We start from the raw sequence: 19,646 nt of genomic DNA on the forward strand, positions 1-19,646 counted from the left end.
CTGACGAACTGTCACCAGAATCACATCAGGCAGGTCTAGGCAGGTCCAAATCAATAAGGCCTTTCATTGTCACTACATCATAATTTTAATTGTCCCTTTCTATTACACTTGGCAACCAGACCACCAGGCAAAACTGGAATCAAGGGTAAACTTCCAAAGAGAGAGAATGTCCATTTCACAAAGTTATATTGGGCAGAGCAGAACTGATTAAAATGTATATCTATATTGACACATGTGAGATTTTATGTTGGGAGGTCTGCTCTTTTTTTTTTTTTTTTTCTGTACTAGAACAGAGGCTTGTGAAGAAGTCAGATGCATAGTATCCTGGTGTTTGTGAAGGGAGCTGACACAGTGCCCAAACTGTCTGAAGTATAAATAAAACCTACATAATCAGAAAATGATGCTGTAATTCTAGACTGAGCACTCCATCTAGATTTAGTGTCCAACCTTATTCTAGTCTTGAGAAATGAATACCCAGTCTAGACTTAAATATTGAGCAATTCGGCTTATGTATCCTCTATGATCACTATCCACCCTAGTTTTGTGTGGGTGTATGTGTGGGTGTGTGGGTGTGTGGATGAGTGGTTAGTGTGTGTGTGTGTGTGTGTGTGTGTGTGTGTGTGTGTGTGTAGGGGAGTATGCATGTGTGAGACAGGGTCTCTCATTAAATCTGAAGAGAATCAATCTGGCTAGGTTAAATGACAAATGAGATTCAGGAATCTGCCTGTTTTCATTCTTCACCCGCCCAGCATGTGCTGGAATTAGAGGTATGAACCATCATGCCTGGCTTTTTATGTGGGTTCTGGGATCCAAACTCAAGATTCTTGTGCTTGCATATCAAGTCCAACTGAGCTAGCTCCCCAGGCTCATGATACTTATAAACAAAAATATCTGTAAAATTCAGTCCTTCCCCTCTGAAGGCCTTATGAATGGCTTGGCTTCCCATCTCCTTGTGAGTACAATATTAGACAAATGGCCTCCTAGCACCAGCCTTAACAAGGACTGTTCCTAGGTCATGGGCCACGCCTCCAAGGAGAGGTGTGTCAAACAGCTCTTAGAAGACAGATTTTCAAATCCCTGTAAACACTGTTAATATAGGACCACCCCATGGGAACCAGGACTTCCCTTACCACTTCAGAAAACATGTAATGGGGCTTTGTGTTTCAATTTAAAGTCCCTTAAAAACGGAAATCCTTTCCTTTATAAGTCGAAAAAAATATCGCAGAGGGAAAGACTAGGCAAGAGGGGAACGAATTAGGCAGTCTCCAAAGCGCAACTGGCTCAACTGGAAACCCTGCGACCAAAGCAAGCCCCGTAATAGTGTAATGACCTTTAATGAGTGTCTTGGGAAACAATACAGGCCCGGCGTAAAAGACAAAGGGCAAAACCCATCATGGTTCCACTGACACTAATTCAAAATGATCTTCAGAACAACTAAAGAATGTAAGAGAAGTAATCTGATCTGCCCATGTGAGCTCACTTTGATTCCAGGGCCCTTCTCCTGCCATCTCTAATTGTCAAACCCTCTCCATTTCACGTCTGCTCATATTTAATGAAAAGCCCACTCTCACCACTGCTCCGAGTCTATTCACTCTGTCAAATGGACACCACCCAACCGACTACCCACCCGGATGGGGTGCCCGGACATTGCCGTGGCACACTGCCAGTGGAATTCAGCAGAGACTGAAGGTTTTTTTGGTTTTTGTTTGTTTGTTTGTTTGTTTTTAATTGAAAAAGAAGGGCTGACATAGTCCTATAAAGGGGTTCAACTTGGAGTGGATTTTTCTAACTTATTATTTGTGGTCAAAGGTGAGTGGTCTCACACAGGGCTGGATGAAATCTGCCTTTGTGTGATGAAGTGAAGATGATGAAACAGAGAAGGCAAACCACCACTCGAGCTGTCAATGCCGCTTAGAGCTTGAATCCTGCTGTCTCCCACAGTGATATTAGTGATGCAGGAGCCAGAAGGATGATAATATTGTGAACAGGATATATCTGAGAGGATGGGACATTCTGACCCCAAGATTTTCTTCTCCTGGCCTCCACCAGTATTTGGATTAAATTGCAGAGCTGAGAAACCCCTCTAACTATGGTTTTTTTCTTGAGTAAAATGCAAACTGCACACTCTGGACACCATGAGCTTCAAATAGGGACATAGATTTTTACTATGTTTAGAGCAGAAAGGCCAGTGGGCCAAGACGTGACCACAGCTCATGACAGGATCCTAGCTCAGAGTCAGACTGGCTCCTTATTTTTTTTTTTCTAACAAATCTGTGGCCAAGCAGTTATTTTAGAAAAGAAGTTGGGCTGTCAGCTGTAGAGTGCTGGCATTCACAGACACTACTACCAATCAAAGAGATGTGACCCAATGGCGCCACCATAGCTTACCCCAATGTCTTCCTAACCGACTCATTTTTGAACCTGAGGTCTTGATGTACATCACAGACAAATGCTTTGTATAGTTGTGACTTGGGTTACCCAGGCTGCATAGCACATAAATGAGGAAACATTCTTGCAGGAGAAAAGATAAAGGGGTATGGACTCGAAGTGAGCATGTGTAAGAACAAATTGAAACCAAACCAGAGGAAACCAAAAGAAAAGTCCTTTCTAAGCTCTTGGGCCAATGTGGTTGGTGTAGTCCATAATATTTCTCAGTACAAGTCTCATTAAGTATCACTTTTAAGTCAGTTCAGCACTTTTCAAGGAGCAATGCATTGTGAATCAGAAGGGGGTTCACTGGTCTCAGATCAAGCCTCTTCATTATATAGCTTTAATATATAGTTTTAGTCTATACATCAACATACAACTTACAGACTACAAACACGAACTGGAGCTTTAAACATCAGTACCTGGCATGGCTTAGCAATCTAGCTAGTGAAGGCAGTGCTCTCTCCTGCCAGACAGTGACCTGTGGTCTCAAGTCCATTGTGTTGAGACTATCTTCAACACAGACAATGGTGACTCAGCTACACACACTTGCCATAGGAACAAATGCTCAGAAACTAAACGTTCCTCTTCTCCCTTGTGGTGGATGTGAACCACATCAAGGAAGAAAAAGCCTAACCACTTTTGATTATTCAGAGGCAGAGTGGATGGACGGAGTGCCAAAACAGCACCAAGAATTGTGCTGGGTTCTTTAAAGAGAAATGGTTAAGGCACGGAGAGACAGTCATCTTCTCTCACTTCCTAAACTATCACTAATGGGAGTTCTCAGTTATGGTCATAGTTCAAGAGCATTCAAGTCCTTGTGCAGAATTCAAGATCTTCTGCCAGTGGACAAGGAAAGACATCTCAGCATCTCAAACCAAAGCATACCACAACAACATCATCTACCAACTGTGCCAGCCAAATGGAAATAGAGGAGTATGACCCCAGGAATTTGGTGCATCAGACTCAGCAGCTGTCAAACGCACAACTATTTCGGCATCTAGTGCAGGAAAGAGCCTGGCGGTGACAAAGGCCTGAGCTTATCATAAAGTGAAGAAAATCCTGCAGATTTGGGATTTCAATCTTTTGATATTCAGACTCATGACTGCTGCACAATACCTTGGTAAAGTGGGACTAAATTGTTGGGAAAATATAAGATGTTAATGAGTGTCCCAGGAGCCTCCTTTGAACGGGCCAACTTTTTGAAAGGAAGCACTACAAATTACCAGTCTATGGAGGTTGACAGATTTAAAAATAAATATTCTCTTCAAGAACTGAAAAAATACCATCTGGTACTAAGGAATGAGACTCTAGCAAGAAATACATAGGAATAAACACACATACACATATGAATATACACACATGTATATGAATAAACATCTGCATCTAGATGCTGTTGTATTTTGAAATGCTAGCAAGCCTTTTCTCCTATTCCTTTTCTTCCATCTTTTTACTCTACCCCAATTAATGGTCACTTCTAAATCCAAATTCCAACATTTTCACATATCTTCTATTAATATAGTGCTTGCTATCCTATCACTTGGATTTCCATCTTCACCTATTTAGGCAAGAGAGAGGAAGGCGATCAGCAGGCTGTCACATGCCTGTTTTGTTCACTATCACAAGAAGCATGAAACAGGGCAAAAGGGAAAGCCTTTTCATCATATACACAGGAACACAAGCAACATGTCATCACATACAAGACCACATTAGAATGGCAACATGAGCTCGCTGGACTCACAGGACCACAGGGCACAACACAAAACACAGGGCTGATTACCACAGACGAGCACAGACATGGAACTGGGTGTGTTGAGGTTAAACTTACAGGCACGGAAACTGGTGGAGCAATCATTAACAGAGACAGAAGAAAGCGGGAAGGTTCTCTCAGGGGTGTCCACGTTACCACGCACACGGCCTGACATGCATGAGCAGTCACGCTCAGAACGTCCGCAATCAAAACAACATGCTCGTCTCATTCTCTTGTAGATGGACATCTTGGCTATAACCATGTGGTTGGATGGGAGGAGAGGAAGAGCGCAGTTAATGGCAAGGTCACATACAGCAAGGCAGCTGGAAGGGCGCTGGAGGATTGAACACAGGTCTTAGTTCACGTTAACAGTCTTGACCCAGAAACAGGAAAAAAAAATGCAGTGATTGTTGGTGACAGTTTGGTTGTACATCAAAACTAAAAAGAAGCAGTGAAAATATAAATTGCCTTTATCATTCCCCAAGGCTGTTGCATATTATTTTTGTCCCCACGATGGAGCTGTGACCACAGGAAGAAGGCATGGCTGAACACATCCCGTTTCTTGGATGAAAAAAAAAAAAAGAGCAAATTACAGACAGAAAAAAAAAAAAAAGATGTAACCACCGTTCTCCCCCTGACAAAATTAATGCAGGAGGGCAAAAGAGACACACAGCCCATCAGTTATATGAATTGCTTATTTGGTACAATAAATGTTTTTTGCAGGATATAAACATATCTAATATGTAGGTTTTCTCATTTTCATCTATTTCTGGGCATTAGGCAGAACCTGCGACAAGTTTCCATCAAATTAAATGTGAAACGATTACGTGTTAATATCAGATCTGAGGATGCTTTCGTTGAACTTCCCAGGAGTGAGTTTACATGATAGCTACAGGAATTTAAATTTACTCTTGACAGAACAAATATCCAAATCTGTCCATATAAGAAATGCCGCTACTCAGGGCTAACGCTGGATACATTAAAGGAAGTTCACAAAAAAAAAAAAAAAATCACCCAAAGCAATATGAGATGTTGGTTTCCTAGATTGCTTTTAGCTACTCATGGGAGTATCAACTGGGAGAGCTGCCTTTCTCTCCCTGCCCACCAGAGAATTAGAAGGCAATTAGTTGGTTTAATCATACTTTTTTCCTTACACAGAAATTATTAGCCAAGAGAAATTATAAACAACAAAACATGAAAGGCTTGGCATGTGAAATATCTTGCTGGCATTTTCAGGAACCCTCAGTGGTTCTTTTAAGACTCTGGCACAGTGGGAGGGTTTGGTACTGACCCTGGAGCCACCTCAAATACCGACACGCAAAGCTCGTTAATTTAATGCCCCCATTGTTTTCCATTTTATTCTTGTGGTCAATTTATATTTCAGTACAAGAGAAGCCACTGTACCTCTTTTTGATGCTATAACAGGCAAACATGTCTGCTTCTCACTTAGCAGGAACCAGCCTGCTCCTCTTACAGGGTAGGAGAAAAACTCATTAATCTTCCAAGTATCACAGCCAATCACTGAACTTGGACCAAGGAGGTGTTATCTCCACTCCCACCCCGTCCTCCACACTATCCCTCTTTCTTTTCCTTTGTAGAGAATGGTCGCCCTCTTAGTTTAAAATAATGCTTGTGGTTTTACTCTCTTTGAATGTTACAGTCACCAGGAAAGGGTTTAAATCTCTCACATGGGTCAAGCCCTGTTCTAAGACCTTAATGACTTGCCATACAGTGGGCTGGCTTGTCAAGCAAGGGGAACATCATGACTGTGAAGAGCAGGCACTGGGGGGAGATGAATGAGAGACCTCCAACAGCATCTCCATTCCTGTGAATAGGCTCACAGTCCCAGTGACATGGTCCTTTAGCGTCCTAACTGTTGCTCTGATTAACATGCAACCCCAGCCCTGTTCAACTTAAAGTGTGTCATTCTTTTGCTCTTAGCTTGTTACCAAAAATATAAAACTAAGAATCTGCCATAGCATTTGAGTCAGAGGAACCCCCAAGGCTTGCAGCCAATGTCCAGGTCATCCTGATCAACAGCAGTGGCTGAAGTCAAGAATGGGAGAAAAGAAAAATCTTCAATGGAAGACATGAAAATAAATTTAGCTGAATCGTATCCAGATCTGGTATTTAACTTAGAAAGCCAGTCTTTTGCTTTTTCTTTCTTAGTGCTTTAACTGGACATATGGACTTGTTACTTACAAAGACGAGGAGAATGGAGATGATTTTTTTTTTGTTTTGTTTGTTTGTTGTTTCACTGTAGATAAATTATTTTGAAAGTTGTTTTCTATTTTTTCTGTTTTTAAATCAAATGCTGTAGCAGAAAATCCCATCAAACTCAGAAATGCTATGTTTCTCATTAGCAACAGTTCCTGGTTTTCATTTTCATACTGCCATTTCGGGTTCATGCATGGTAATAGAATGTGACACATTTATGGGGAAAGAAAGTTCATGTATATATATATATATATATATATATATATATATATATACATGGAAGGGTGATGGGAATAGGTAACTTTGGAATCTTTTTCCCCCCACAGAGATCAACTTGTCACAATGGGCAATGGAAGCCTCCCACTTCCAAAAGGTTCAGGAAGGAGCAAAACATCAAACCAGTGGCTTTCAGGGACTGTTTGCAACTGTCATGGTTGGCTGTTCCAGAGACCATGCACTGTTGTAAAATTTCATATAGTTAGCATGCAGTAACAGGCTGCAACTGGTAACTGAGGCAGCAGAAACCCATTTGCTATAAGAAGATTAACTGTTAATTATAAGCAGTCACATTCCAGAGCAGCATATGCATAAAACAGAAAACATGCTCTTAGTCGACACTTCTGCCCAGTCATTTCACACTCCCACCAAATGCAGAAAAGAAATCTCAAAAGACAAAGAGCACCACACACACACACACACACACACACACACACACACCAGCAAGAATGATCAACATGAGGCTCAGAGACAAGACAAAAACAGTTAAAAATGATTGAGCCCCACATATAGACAAACCTTCATGAACCACAAGGTCTAGAGTAAAGACAACCAGTTAAGTGCGTGCCCCCCTTCTGCACCACCCCAGTCACACGTGTGTCATCACCTATGTGCTTCTAGGTCTGTTTCCTAAGCCGAGGAGAAGGGTGATTCTGACCTTGCATCTGATGGAGCAATCCATCAGGCTTGAGGGATGTATGTTCAGTTAAGAGATTCCCTCTGGACCGTTATTACTCATGGTGAAGATTAGCAAAGAAGAGCTGAAGATTTGCCCCTCTTGTAGTAGGTGTTCCAGAATATGTGGGCATTTTATTCTTGGGTTATAAAATAAAGTTATATCAGTACTACATCACAGACTTCCTCTGTCACCTTCCTCAACTCTACAGCTTCCTAACGCTTCACTTTGGTTCCAGTGAATTACAGATTCCCAGAGCCTTCTTGGTGGCTATTTTCTTTCTACATCTGATTTTGGGTCAGAGGATTTGTTTCCAGTATCAGAGAGGTACTTTAAACCCCTAAAGTTGAGTTTCACAGACCTACTTGCAACACTTCAGTATCTATTTAAAACACAAGTTTCTCATGTATTCCTAGTCATTAAAAAAACAGAAAGAAAGAAAGAAAGTCTTCTCTCCACTGGTGTTTGCTGAGTTCCTGTCTTAGTAGCCATCCACCGCTCTTCCCAGTCACCAATGAAAATGTTTTCTGTAGAGGGTGAGAGCAGAGCAGAGTAGGTCTATGAGGACATCTAGTGGACTGCTGTAGGAGAGCAGCTCTTTAACAGAGCAAACCCTGACCTTGCTGTTTCATCTCTCCTCTCTAAGACTTGAAATGCTTGTGGTGTTATTTCAGTTCAGTGGCTGCTCCAATCTGCAGATGTTTAGGGACAGTGAGGACAAATGGCTGAAAGGTCCTGGGACAGCATCCTGGGGATGCTGTGGCAGTGGCAACTTGCAAACACATTGGTTTCACTGTATTGGCGGATGGGGTCCCCATGCCTCAGCTCTGCAGCAGCTTCCTGAGAGAGGGACTAGGCCAGAGTATTAATGGTGTGGCTACTTGTCACTCTGTCTTGGAGCTCTTGGAACTTTATGCTCTATAAATTGCCCCCATAGGCCAACTTGACTCTGGGAAAGAAAAATATATAAGCCACCTGAGACTTCGTTTTCTCTTTGGCCCACAAAATGTTCTTGTTCTTGGGCCAGTACCAATGATGTGAAGAGGTCATGTCAGTGCCAAGAGTCTGATCCTGGATCTCATCTCCCTCTAAAAAACAGATAACTATGTTTGAGCAGTTTCATCGCTGCAGAAGAAAGCTTCCATGTGATTTTCTTCAACACAATAAAATGGATATCTATCCAATACTTCCATTATGACTTCCTAGTAGTATTTATAGAGACAAAACAGAAGTACTTCCCTAATGGACACCATGAAAGCTATCTGTTTACTGTTGAATGTTTACAGTGGAAGGCTTTTTCAGAGACACACTTGCCCGACTTTTCCTCTGTTGTCAAAGGTCGTGTTGCTAAGAAATGAAACCTGCTGCAGATGGAGCATGGTCACTTTTCTTTCCTTGGGGCACACTGATGCAATCAGGTATCAGGCCTCAGGTCCTCTGCTGGTTGGCCCTTCAGCACCAAGTCTGGAATGGAAGGAAGGGTTGCAGCCCATGCTGTCTGCAGTGCCATCTGCCTCCGGCATCAGCAACCAAATGGCCAGCCAAGTTGCAATCGCAGAATCTTAATTTGGGGGGTGGATTGGAAGGGAGAGGAAAAGCGGCCTTGCCAAAGAGGCCAAAGTGGAGGTTTCCAGATGCTAGAGGGAAAATAATTTAGGTCTCCAAGGGAGTATATGTAAGAGGAGACTAGTGTGAAAGGGAAAAAAAAATATGCTGTTAAATTAAGGCACACTTCTTAGACCACAGCCCACTTTTTAAATCAGTCTAGGGAAGGGAAGCATTGTTTCTTAACATGAAAACATTCTTCAAAGGCTCAAAATTATAAACAAAATCCTCTACAGAAGAAAAACCCTTTTGTCTGAGGTATATTGTTAGATGAAACACGAGGAATAAGAGGATCTTTTAAATCCTATAAATGAGAAATGCTACCTGCCCTTAGCCCAGCTCCTCCTGTTACCCGTTGAAGAAGAAGAAGAGTCTTATGCATGGCTTTCTGTGATCAGAAAAAGGCAAGGACAGAGCTTAAAGTCAGCCACCTGGAGTACACACCCAGCTAGTTGATCTGGCTCACAACAGTCACTCTGTGGCAGAGGAAGGTGGGAGAGACTGCCTCTGGAGCTGCGTGTTGACTGGCTTTGTGTGGCCGTCTAGTTCTCAAAGAGTGCTAGAGTGTGAAAGTTCTCAGGGTGTAGAAGTGATGCTTCCGAGTGCTTTCCGCAGAGCCAATTTGGGCAGAACTGTGTATTGTGTTGAAAAAGGTTGCTCTTTTGTTTTGGCTTCACCCAGAACATTATACATTTTCCAAACAGTGAAGGCTACCAGAACTTGGGTAGTCAACTTGCTTCTTCTTCTTCTTCTTCTGCAAAGGAATGTGAAAGACCTGGGTGCTGATACATCTCCATTGTCCAGAGCCAATGAATCAATGAGTTGTACACTGGGTCTCCTGTTTTCAAGAGTCTTATGTCTGTAAGCCAAGACCCAAAGTTGATGCTTGGCAGTTGTAGGTTACACATAGAAATACTGGCTTTAAAAACTATATCTGATTGGATGACAGGGATCTTATGTCTTTAGTAAGTTAGAGAAGTCTATAGGCTTGCTTAGATTCCTACATGACTCACTCATGGAAAAAAAAAAAAAGAGTAATCTCCTTGAATTAACTAACAGAGTTTTTTTGTTTTGTTTTGTTTTTGTTTGTTTGGTTGGTTTTTTGTCCCTGAAATAAGCACATGGCTCCTCCAGGATGCTTAACTTTCACAGAGGAATTGTGGAGGAATCACTGAGCGTTGACTTAAGGAGAAGTTTTGAAAGCAAGGAAATGCCGTAGACTGTAGGAAATAATTACCACTTGTCTTCAGGAAGGCAGATACTTACAGTCCCAAAGGAGTATTCAATTAAATCTCCAGCAAGCACCTTCTTGTACAGAGAGGCATCTATAATGTGATCGTTGTATTTCTCTCTCTATGGAATATCTCTATGATTATATATAAAAATACACATTTTTACATATAAGCTACCCCAGGACATATCATATATATATCACAACTTAGGAATATATATGTAGCCTATGTGTTTCCTTCAAGAGAGGAATTCAAGCTCTGTAGAAGGGAAAAACAGGTATCATTTATCAAAGGCAAGCATGACTATGACCCCCAATGGACAAAGCATCTATAGCTAGAGCTGTAATTACTCTAGCCTAACCAGTGTCCCTTAAAAGTCCTGAGCAAAGGCCTTCAAGAGAAACACACTGTTGTCAGGGTCTTATTTTCTAATGGAAAAATAAGACCGTGTCCAGAGCTTGCTGGAGGCTGGGGGATGGGTGGAAGCATAGAGAGTGGGCTCTGGGCACTCTCCAGTTCCTGGCTACTCTACAAGGACTGTGTAGGGCATGAGCGAGTTGGGGCATGATGTAACTGCTACATGCAACACGAATACCAAAAGTAAAATGAAACTAAAACTGTACAGAAAGGAAAAAAAATAAATAAAAAGGATCTCATCTAGAGAAAAGACCAGGAGAACTGACTCTGGGCTGCTCAGAACCCATTTTACTCACAATAGATCACTACCAGGGTGCAGTTAAAATAGAGTAGGGGCCGTATTCCAAGGCAGCAAAGAGGAAACAAAATAAATCAAAGATATGTCAATGATTAGAAATTAAAGGAAATTCTTTCACACACATCAATCTAGACATGACTTGTCCCTCAGGAGTCTCTCCCTGGCAACTTTTCAGAGGCTGGGAGGAGGGAAAGTATAAATCATTAGACCAGGTTTGTGACACAGAAAAGAAAATGAATAAATGCTAGCGCCTGAGAGCTTGCTCCTTGGCTAGACATCTGGATTGGACTTTCTTCCTGAACGGATGGAGAACTAGGAAGGCATGGAAAGAGATGTGCATGTTAAACTATACTACCAGCACGGGATCTCCACAATGGAATGTCCACACGCCATACTTCGCCGAAAGAGGACATGAAACGTTGAAGGTTATTGAACGAGAAGGAATGGAACAGGTAGGGAGGGGATGGGAAGGAGAAACTGGGTAGGGACAGGAGGTTGGGAAAACATACAGAGTCTGGAGACTGTCAGTGGTTTTGCTCTTGTGCAAGCTGTATTATTCCATGGTGAACCGATGCACTAAGAGGTTTGGATAAATAACTGGGTGAGTCAACTGTCCTTTCCCATCTTAAACACCAAGAGGTGCCTGGCTGGTACCTTAGCATCCTCCTATACATAATGACAATGATAACTATTTCTTGTGAAAGTTTCTTTAGAGCCCAACATATTTTCTCTGATTTCTTGAGTGCCTGGCCTTCATAGGGAGGTTTATATTCAATTATTCATTTTATTCTAATCCTCCCAAACATGTCTGCATCTTGCCCTCCAGGCTATGGCCTTCTAATTGGGAATAACAACATTTGGACAATTCTGATTAGTATCAAATATTAACCACACAGCCTATGGCCTTGCCACACTTAAGAGTAGCTTGGCAGAGACAATCCTTTTGCAGCAATTGTGTCTCATGCATGATGGCAGATCAAACATTTCACTAGTTTAACCTACTACAAGGGAAATTAAGGGAATAAAGGTACTGTAAATTATAGTGTGATTTTCACAACAAGAAAACTAAAAGTTTACTGCTGTCTACTTGCCTGAAAAGAAAAAAAAATTCCCTGGAAGTCAAAATTTTTATAAGGATTTTAAATGGGATATGCCACAATGTCCTATAAAGGACATTATAATTTCAGAGAGAGTGAGAGAAGTTCTCTCTTCAACTTTCCTCTTCCATTCTGTCTTCCTGAGTGAACTCTCCATCCAGATGCAAAGGAGAGCCTTTAAACGAGACCTGATGAGGCCATCTCCTTTCCCAAAATTACCTGGCAGAGGACTGAAATTCAGCTTGTCGTCATCTTCTCTGCCTTCCTAGGTGATCCCACTTTGTACATCACTCTCCAGTGTCATAGACCCCAGCAGCCTTCTATCCATCCTCAAAACACTGCAAATGGCTTCCTAATTTTCAGTCAATTCCCTTGTTCTTTCTCCCACCCATATCTCATCTCCACTACCACCTCCCAAAGGACCTGCCAAACTATGAAGCAGTAGCTCTCCAATAAGAGCCCTCATATCCTCAGACAGCCCTTGTCCTCTTCTTAGCAAGTGGACCTCTATGGGTTTATACATTTGGCAAGATGATATGGGTTTATCTATCTTTGCTGGATATCTTTGCTTGGAAAGAATCTCATTCAGCATTCCATCATTGGCACTAAAAAGAGAACCTCATGAAGAGGTTACTCACAAGCACATTGAATGGCTGCTCAAGTAGTAGCCCATAGCCTCACCACTTCACTAAGGCTCCCAAAGGATGAGCTTGCTTATAATAACCCCCTCACATGGATTATTGACCTCAGCATGCCCCTAGCCATTTTACCTCCATCACCACTGTGCAACTTTCCTTATGGAGCTCACCATCTTGCTCTGATGTTCCCCCTTGTTTAAATCTACTCTTAGGATGCCCTGTTCCTTCTGAAGAAAATGACTCTGAGGATGCTCAGAGACATGGTAAGAAGGCTGAGTGATGCCTGGAGACTGACAGTTGAGCTCATGTTGTCCTTTCTTCCTATTCACGTGCTGTTCCTTGTGGTTTGAGAGAATCAGAAAATTGTTCTAGGGCTGCTGACAGAGTTTGGGGGAAGCAGAATATACATGTTAAGAAGTTGGCCATGCCGGGCGTGGTGGCACATGCCTTTAATCCCAGCACTTGGGAGGCAGAGGCAGGCGGATTTCTGAGTTCAAGGCCAGCCTGGTCTACAAAGTGAGTTCCAAGACAGCCAGGGCTATACAGAGAAACCCTGTCTCGAAAAAACCAAAAAAAAAAAAAAAAAAAAAGAAGTTGGCCTCAGCTGGTGTATGAAAGGGTATCTGAGAGGATTTCTACAGGAACTTCGCAAGACCAAGTACTGCCCATTGGTATTTCCCAAGAAACCAACTTATTAATGTTTAGGTGGTACCATCTTTATATCTTACTGGTTTAACACGTTCCCCTCAGGCAGCTCAGTGATAAGATCCTTGGGTGGCATATCCTAGAAGAAATGGTGGCCTTTTGACTAATTTCTGCTTGTAAAAAATGTATTTTATGGGGGTGATCTTCTATAACTCTCTTCCCACCCATTTAACTCAAGGTTATCATTGCTCTTGTCAGAAAGGTCAGGGCCCTCAGAACACAGCACCAAGATAGGCCTCCGGGGACTTGAATCTATGATGGCTGGCAGCATGGCTATCAGCAATTTCAACCTCTCATTAAACATGGAAGGGTTGTTGTTTCTCTAAGTTGATTAAATATGTCCCTGGTAATTATGTAGGGTTATGGTGAGGACCAAAGCAACCATCAGGAGGAGCTTTTAGAACCTCAAGTCATCATGGAAGGAGAGGTATCACTTCATTCATTTTTCTCTAATGTTTAGAACAATCTCTTCCAGGGTGTGTGTTCTAATTGCTACAAAAGGTTGGCCCTCCCCAAAGCAAAGACCCGCTTTACAGCGTGTTGTCTGTGGAAGTCATAAGCCAGTGTTCCTGAGTCACTGAGGGTCCCTAGGAAAGCTTTGGTAGAAGACAACAGAGACAGACTATGCTGGAAGCTTCCAAGACCAGAACAGTTTGCCGCACAAAGCAATGTGCCTTATGTAGGGGCGCGTTGAGGTTACTGACATAAAGGATGGCCTTTTGAACATTGGTGGCTGATTGCTTTACTAGGAGTACTAGTTTTGTGTTTGGGGGTGATCTAAATCTGAACCTACAAGAATTCTAACCGAAAGGCAGTTCAGTGCTTTTATTTCAAGATTAGACTAGGTTCTGAGGCTCATTTTCCTACTAGCATTATGTAGTTTATACTTAGGGACCACCTAGCTACTAGAAATCCTGGTATTAAAAAACATTCCCTCTTCCATAACTGTAGGTATCCTCCATTTTACCCATGATGCTTAACTGTGTGGGCCAGAGATGTCTACTTCTAGAGAGGTGGGCAATAGGTACTAGGTTCTCACCCAGGCACTGACTGTGTTGTTTTTTCTTTTTTCATCTTCTGCTTGAAGCAAGGACAGGTATTTATGTTTCTTTAAACTGCTGGGTACAATACATAAACACATTCAAGAGAGCACTTGGTGTTTAATGTCCTTCTAATAGGAAAAGGAGAAGGAAAAAGGAATTGAGGGGTGGTGAAGGGCAGGGCGGGGAGGGAGAAAGAAACACTACTTACGCCGCCTGCAGCCACATTTTTTAATTCTTTTGGGATCTGTGACGTCATCATGACAGGCCTTGCAGTAAAAAAATGCCCTGGAGAAAGAGAATGGAAAAACTGACACATCTCATAATCCACCCGAGTAAAATGAGTACCACGTTTCCCTCGAGGTGGTGCCAAATTAATGAAACATGCCAGCCCTAATTTCCTTTCATCTTTTGAAAAGTTTAGACATCTGCAGACGGAAATGTTTGTTGTAAGACCACTCATTTCAAACCCAGGATTCTGTGATTGGAGTTGGTGCTTCTTTTTATAAACTTTGCAAAGAAATGGGGAGAAAGGTCCTGCTGATGTCACATACTGGGTCTGTGACTGTTGTTTCTGAGAACAGCACTGAGTACTGGTCCTTGGAACACATGGTCAACCATCTCTGAGTCCTTGGAGTGTACTTTAAAAACAATTCTGAAATCCCAACAGTCTAGTTGAATATATATTAAGGGGCTCAAGGATGATGACCCTCAGTCAGACATAAATACTACCTTTGTCACTTCGAAAGTACCATTTCTTATTAACTAAAATAAGAAAGGTTTGAGAGTCACTGGAGGGAGGAGGGACTACAGAAACAAAGAGTGCAGTGGTTCCTGTCAACTCTCTCCTAAGATTCAAAGCCCATTGCATTCCAAAGCTGACTAGATCCATTCCATTATAGCTTTCTCTGAGCATATATAATGGATAAAAGTTTTGTTCTCTTTATGCTGACCACTGGAATGGGATAAGGAGAGGAATGGTTGGGTCAAATGGGCTGGAAGAAGAAGCATTCAACAACAATGGCAATATCCCCTAGTCTGACTTTAGTGTCAATCTGAGACTTCAATGTGAACTTTGGTTGTACCAAAGATACTTTGGATGAGAAGAACTAAGATGCTCTGAGCACTTCTTAGCAATAGAACACAGAGGAGTAACCTGGGGACCTGGTGGGTGGCTTGTGCCCTTCCACTTGAGATGGTGCAGAAGCAGGGCCATAAAACCACTCTGTTATTAAATTTCAACACAGGAGTCAATAGGTGACAGAAGATACCCAACATTCTGTAAGTGTATTAACCATGCTTTGTGTTAAACGGTTCTGCCCAATTATAGGCTAATTTGAAGCACTTGAATACATTAGCCAGTCTGGGATAAGGTGTGATGTTCAGGAGGTTACATGCAGTTTTGGCGTGAGCTATTTTCAAATTATGGTGGTTTATTGGGATGTAAACCCATCATAAGTAGAGAAGCATCTGTACCGGGGAGGTAATAAAATTTACTGGAACAACCTTCCAACCCTCTGGATCCAGGAACTAACGAAATCCTGGGCTTAACGCCTTTACCACTCCCAACATGAAACTGAGTGCCAGGAATAAACAGGGCCATTTCTCGATGGAGGCTAAAGAATTAAACACAATTCTGGGTCTTTTATGTTTTCCACAGGGTTTGCATTTCTACAGCAAGCCCAAAGCTCTTTGTTTCAAGAGGCTCCTTCACCATTCCTTCCAATGTCAGATGGCATATACTCTGCAAAATCAGAAAAGGCAGCTGTTGCCCTACAAGGCACTGCAGTGCTGCGTCCTCTTACTCAGGGCAAGTAAGTTCGAATCTACTTCCTCTGGCCATCTTCTTTCCATTCGAAGCTCTCCTGAGTGACAGCAACGCAGCAGTAATAACAGCTAACTAACTTTTACAGGGTCCGGACTCTAGGCCAGGTGCTGCTCTCAGCATTTCAGAAACACTAACATATTTGATCTTTGAACAACCCTTTGAAAGAGGCTTAATTATGACCTCTGTTGTACAGATAAGGAAACTGAAACAGGGAGAGATTACATGGCCTGTTCAAGGTCACACTGCTAAATGGCAGAATCTAGATTCAAGTCCAGGAGCCAAAAATCTTGAATGTGTTCCTCTGAAGAGATGGAGAGATGAGTCTAAAGAAACTAAAAGCCAACTCTTTATATTAAACATTTTACTTTTAACTGACACAACTATGTTTATTTGAGATGTACAATGTGCTGTTTTGAAATTCTGTTACAGAGTGGCTAAATCAAGCAAGGCTATGCATTTTCTCTCATCTAGTTGTTACTTTGTATGTGAGGTGAGAGCCTTTAAAATCTACCTGGAAAGAAAAATTGCTAAAAGCAATTTTCATGAACGCAATATATTGTCTTAAAAACAACAACAACAACCACCTATGGGCCAGGGAGGTGACTCAGCAGGAAACAGCAGTTGATGCCAAATCTGACAACTTGAGTTTGATCCCTGGGTCCCATGTGGCAGAAGGAGAAATGCTGTTCTCTCACCTTCCTTCAAGGTGAGCAAATTCTCACATCTATTCAACACAAATAAATAAGTAAATGCAAAAATAACTATTTTAAACCAACTATGGCCATGGCACTCTGCAATGATGTCTTGCATTTATCTTCTTGCTTAAATTAATGTTTTCTGTCCCTTCACCCTTATCCCCTGAGGTGTCTGTGCCCCTGCTTTTTGGAACCGACCAGTCTACCCTGTGCTTCTGTGGACTTGACTTTATAAGGTTTCACATATAAAGTGAGATTGTGTAGTGTTTGTCTTTCTCTGCCTGGCTTCTTTCACTTAGCCAAATAGCTGCTTCAGCCAGACAGGTGAGGCTAATGAGGGAGACGAGTAATGAGCTAAAGGTGTCCATGGATTCTTCAGATTAAAGAGGAAGATTCTTTAAGCCTCAAGTTGAGTCTTGCCGAGTGGCCGTTCTTTGGGAGCTGCCTCACTCATGGAAGCCTCTTGTCAATACCCTTCCAGTAGAGCTACACACTTGTCCTTGTAAACTCAGAGATCCCAGAAACAAAATCCCACAGGTCCCAGTTAAAATCCATGAATATTGATTCCAGGAGTCTTTCCCCATTCCTGGTGTCTCCTCTCTTCTCCTGCTGCTCATCTTCTCACTCCAAAACAACTCCCATCCTCTTCGTCCCAACACACACCAACAGAAAGCTTACACACCAACAGAAAGACCCCCTCCAGATCCTGCTAAGCTGGCCTTAGGGTCTCCTTGTCCTCTGTTCTGCTGTGCTTGGTAAGAGTCAGAGGTGACCGGAAGAGGGAAAGGGTGAGCTTGCTCTTTAGCGGGTTGTGGAATAGATAGCAAGCAGCAGAAGCGTTTCTCCATTGGAGAGCAAAGCAGTGAGCAGTCACTACTCCCACACCATGCCCTCCCCCCCGCCCCAGCCTTCCACCCCCAAGCCTTTGTCCTTTCTCCCTGCAGTTCCATCCTGTAGCAGCCTGTAAGATGCTTTGCTGTCTCTCACTGGTTTTAATCATCTTGCTGTCCACAAGTTTATATGACCCCCTTTATAAACCTTTGTTCTTGTTTTCCACTTAAGTGGGTCTTCTGCTCCTTGCCAGGAACCCCTATCAATGTGGCTCCATATTGATATCTACAGCTCTCTTTTCTCCTGAACTGCAGACTCTTAGATGTACCTGCCTTTATCATGACTCCATGGTATGTTTGGGACCAACCTTCCATTTGCTGTGGCCCAGACAGAAGTCATTTCCTACCACCTCCATCATCCTCTGGTGTTTCCCATCTCAGCAAGAGGAGTCATCATCTCTGCCGCCCTCATGGTTCATGGCCCATGTCTAGGCTTCAGCTGTGATTCCTACTCCTCCTTCATTTCTACAAAGTTCATGATTACATACTACAGGTTCCCCAGACTAATCCAAATGGAGTCACATGACTCTACCTCCACGATCTGCCAGCATCTCCCTACACTTGAGTGAGTGAATGGATGAGTGAGAAGGTGAGTGAGTGAATGGATGAGTGAGTGAGTGAATGACTGAATGAATGAATGGGTAAGTGAGTGAGTGAATGAATGGATGGATGAGTGAGTGAATGAATGAATGGGTAAGTGAGTGAGTGAATGGATGAGTGAGTGAGTGAGTGAGTGAGTGAGTGAGTGAGTGAATTTGAGAATGACTCCCAGGTTGGGGTATTTCATGTTTTCAGAAGAAACCAGGAATAAAAATGTTAATATAAAAGCAGACAATTTCTTTTAACTTGGCAACTAATCTATTATTTTTAATTTCGACTCAAACAAAATATGTATCTGATAAAGAAGGTAAGAGAGACACCAGATTGTGTTCCAAAGTTATTTAAAAAGACAAATATTTAGGAACAGCAAATTAAAAGCATATGAACAAATAAATACTCATCCCAGAGTAGCATCCTCATGGGATTACATGGGTTCACTCCTCTTTCTCTAAGCCTTGCACCTCAAAGTCTTCATGACCCAGATTCCACTAACTTCTTGACTGTGTGTGTGTGTGTGTGTGTGTGTGTGTGGTGTGTTGCCACTGCTATAGTCTTGTTTCTTCGGCCATAGCAGAGGGTGAAGACCCAATAAGAAATCAACATAATCTACTTCTCTTTTAAAAAAATAATAAAACTTGTTTAGTTTTATTCAAATTTCCAATGTCCTCTCTGAAGTATTCTATATTCTTCATCTATTTGAAATCCCCCTAACTGACAACATTTGCTCTGACACATTGCACACCATGGAAAATTACAGGCTGGAGTTGTAGCTGATGGTGTCAGCATGTATTTGTGAACACCATAAAGCACAGAAACGAGACATATTACATTCCCTAATATCGGAGGTAATTTGTTTCCTGGACTGCCTGGTATTTGTGACATTCATTAGCGAGAGACGCAATAGGAAATAGAATTACACAAATGGGAGCTCAGGTTGAATTTGCTGTTTGGGAGGTGTGCATGATGTATGGTCAGCTGGGCTCCCTGCTTACCATGCTTAGGGCAGAGATGCTGCTTCAGGCTTCTGTGCCCCATGTCTGGACAAGGGCATAACTATTCCAGACTCCCTGGGGTTGGAGCTCTCAGACACCCCACTTTCCATTCTCACCCAAACTTCCATCTAGGATAGTCCTGATAAACTCCTGTCTCAGGATATTCTATCCATGAAATGGTTAGAGATGTGTTTCTCCCATATAATTTAGCAATGTCAATCATCCTCCAATTTGCAGGAGTAAACTTATTAGAGATCTCAGAT

At 42.3% G+C, this 19,646-nt stretch overlaps 1 protein-coding gene across 17 annotated transcripts in view; it reads right to left on the bottom strand.

The window, feature by feature from the left end:
* Kcnma1 (potassium calcium-activated channel subfamily M alpha 1) overlaps positions 1–19,646 on the bottom strand; it is a 700,771-nt gene that overhangs the window by 123,079 nt on the left and 558,046 nt on the right. For 9 of the 17 annotated variants that reach the window (XM_021182666.3, XM_021182664.3, XM_021182654.3 and 6 more), the window contains one exon: positions 14,590–14,666. In XM_021182666.3, coding sequence (XP_021038325.1) covers positions 14,590–14,666 — 77 coding nt within the window. Of the gene's footprint in view, positions 1–4,255; positions 4,430–14,589; positions 14,667–19,646 lie in introns of all 17 variants that reach the window. The other 8 variants (XM_085828422.1, XM_085828419.1, XM_085828423.1 and 5 more) reach the window with 1 other exon arrangement.

This window comes from Mus caroli, unplaced genomic scaffold, assembly GCF_978045245.1.
Source record: "Mus caroli unplaced genomic scaffold, Mus_caroli_1 scaffold_12, whole genome shotgun sequence".
NCBI classification, from domain to species: Eukaryota; Metazoa; Chordata; class Mammalia; order Rodentia; family Muridae; genus Mus; species Mus caroli.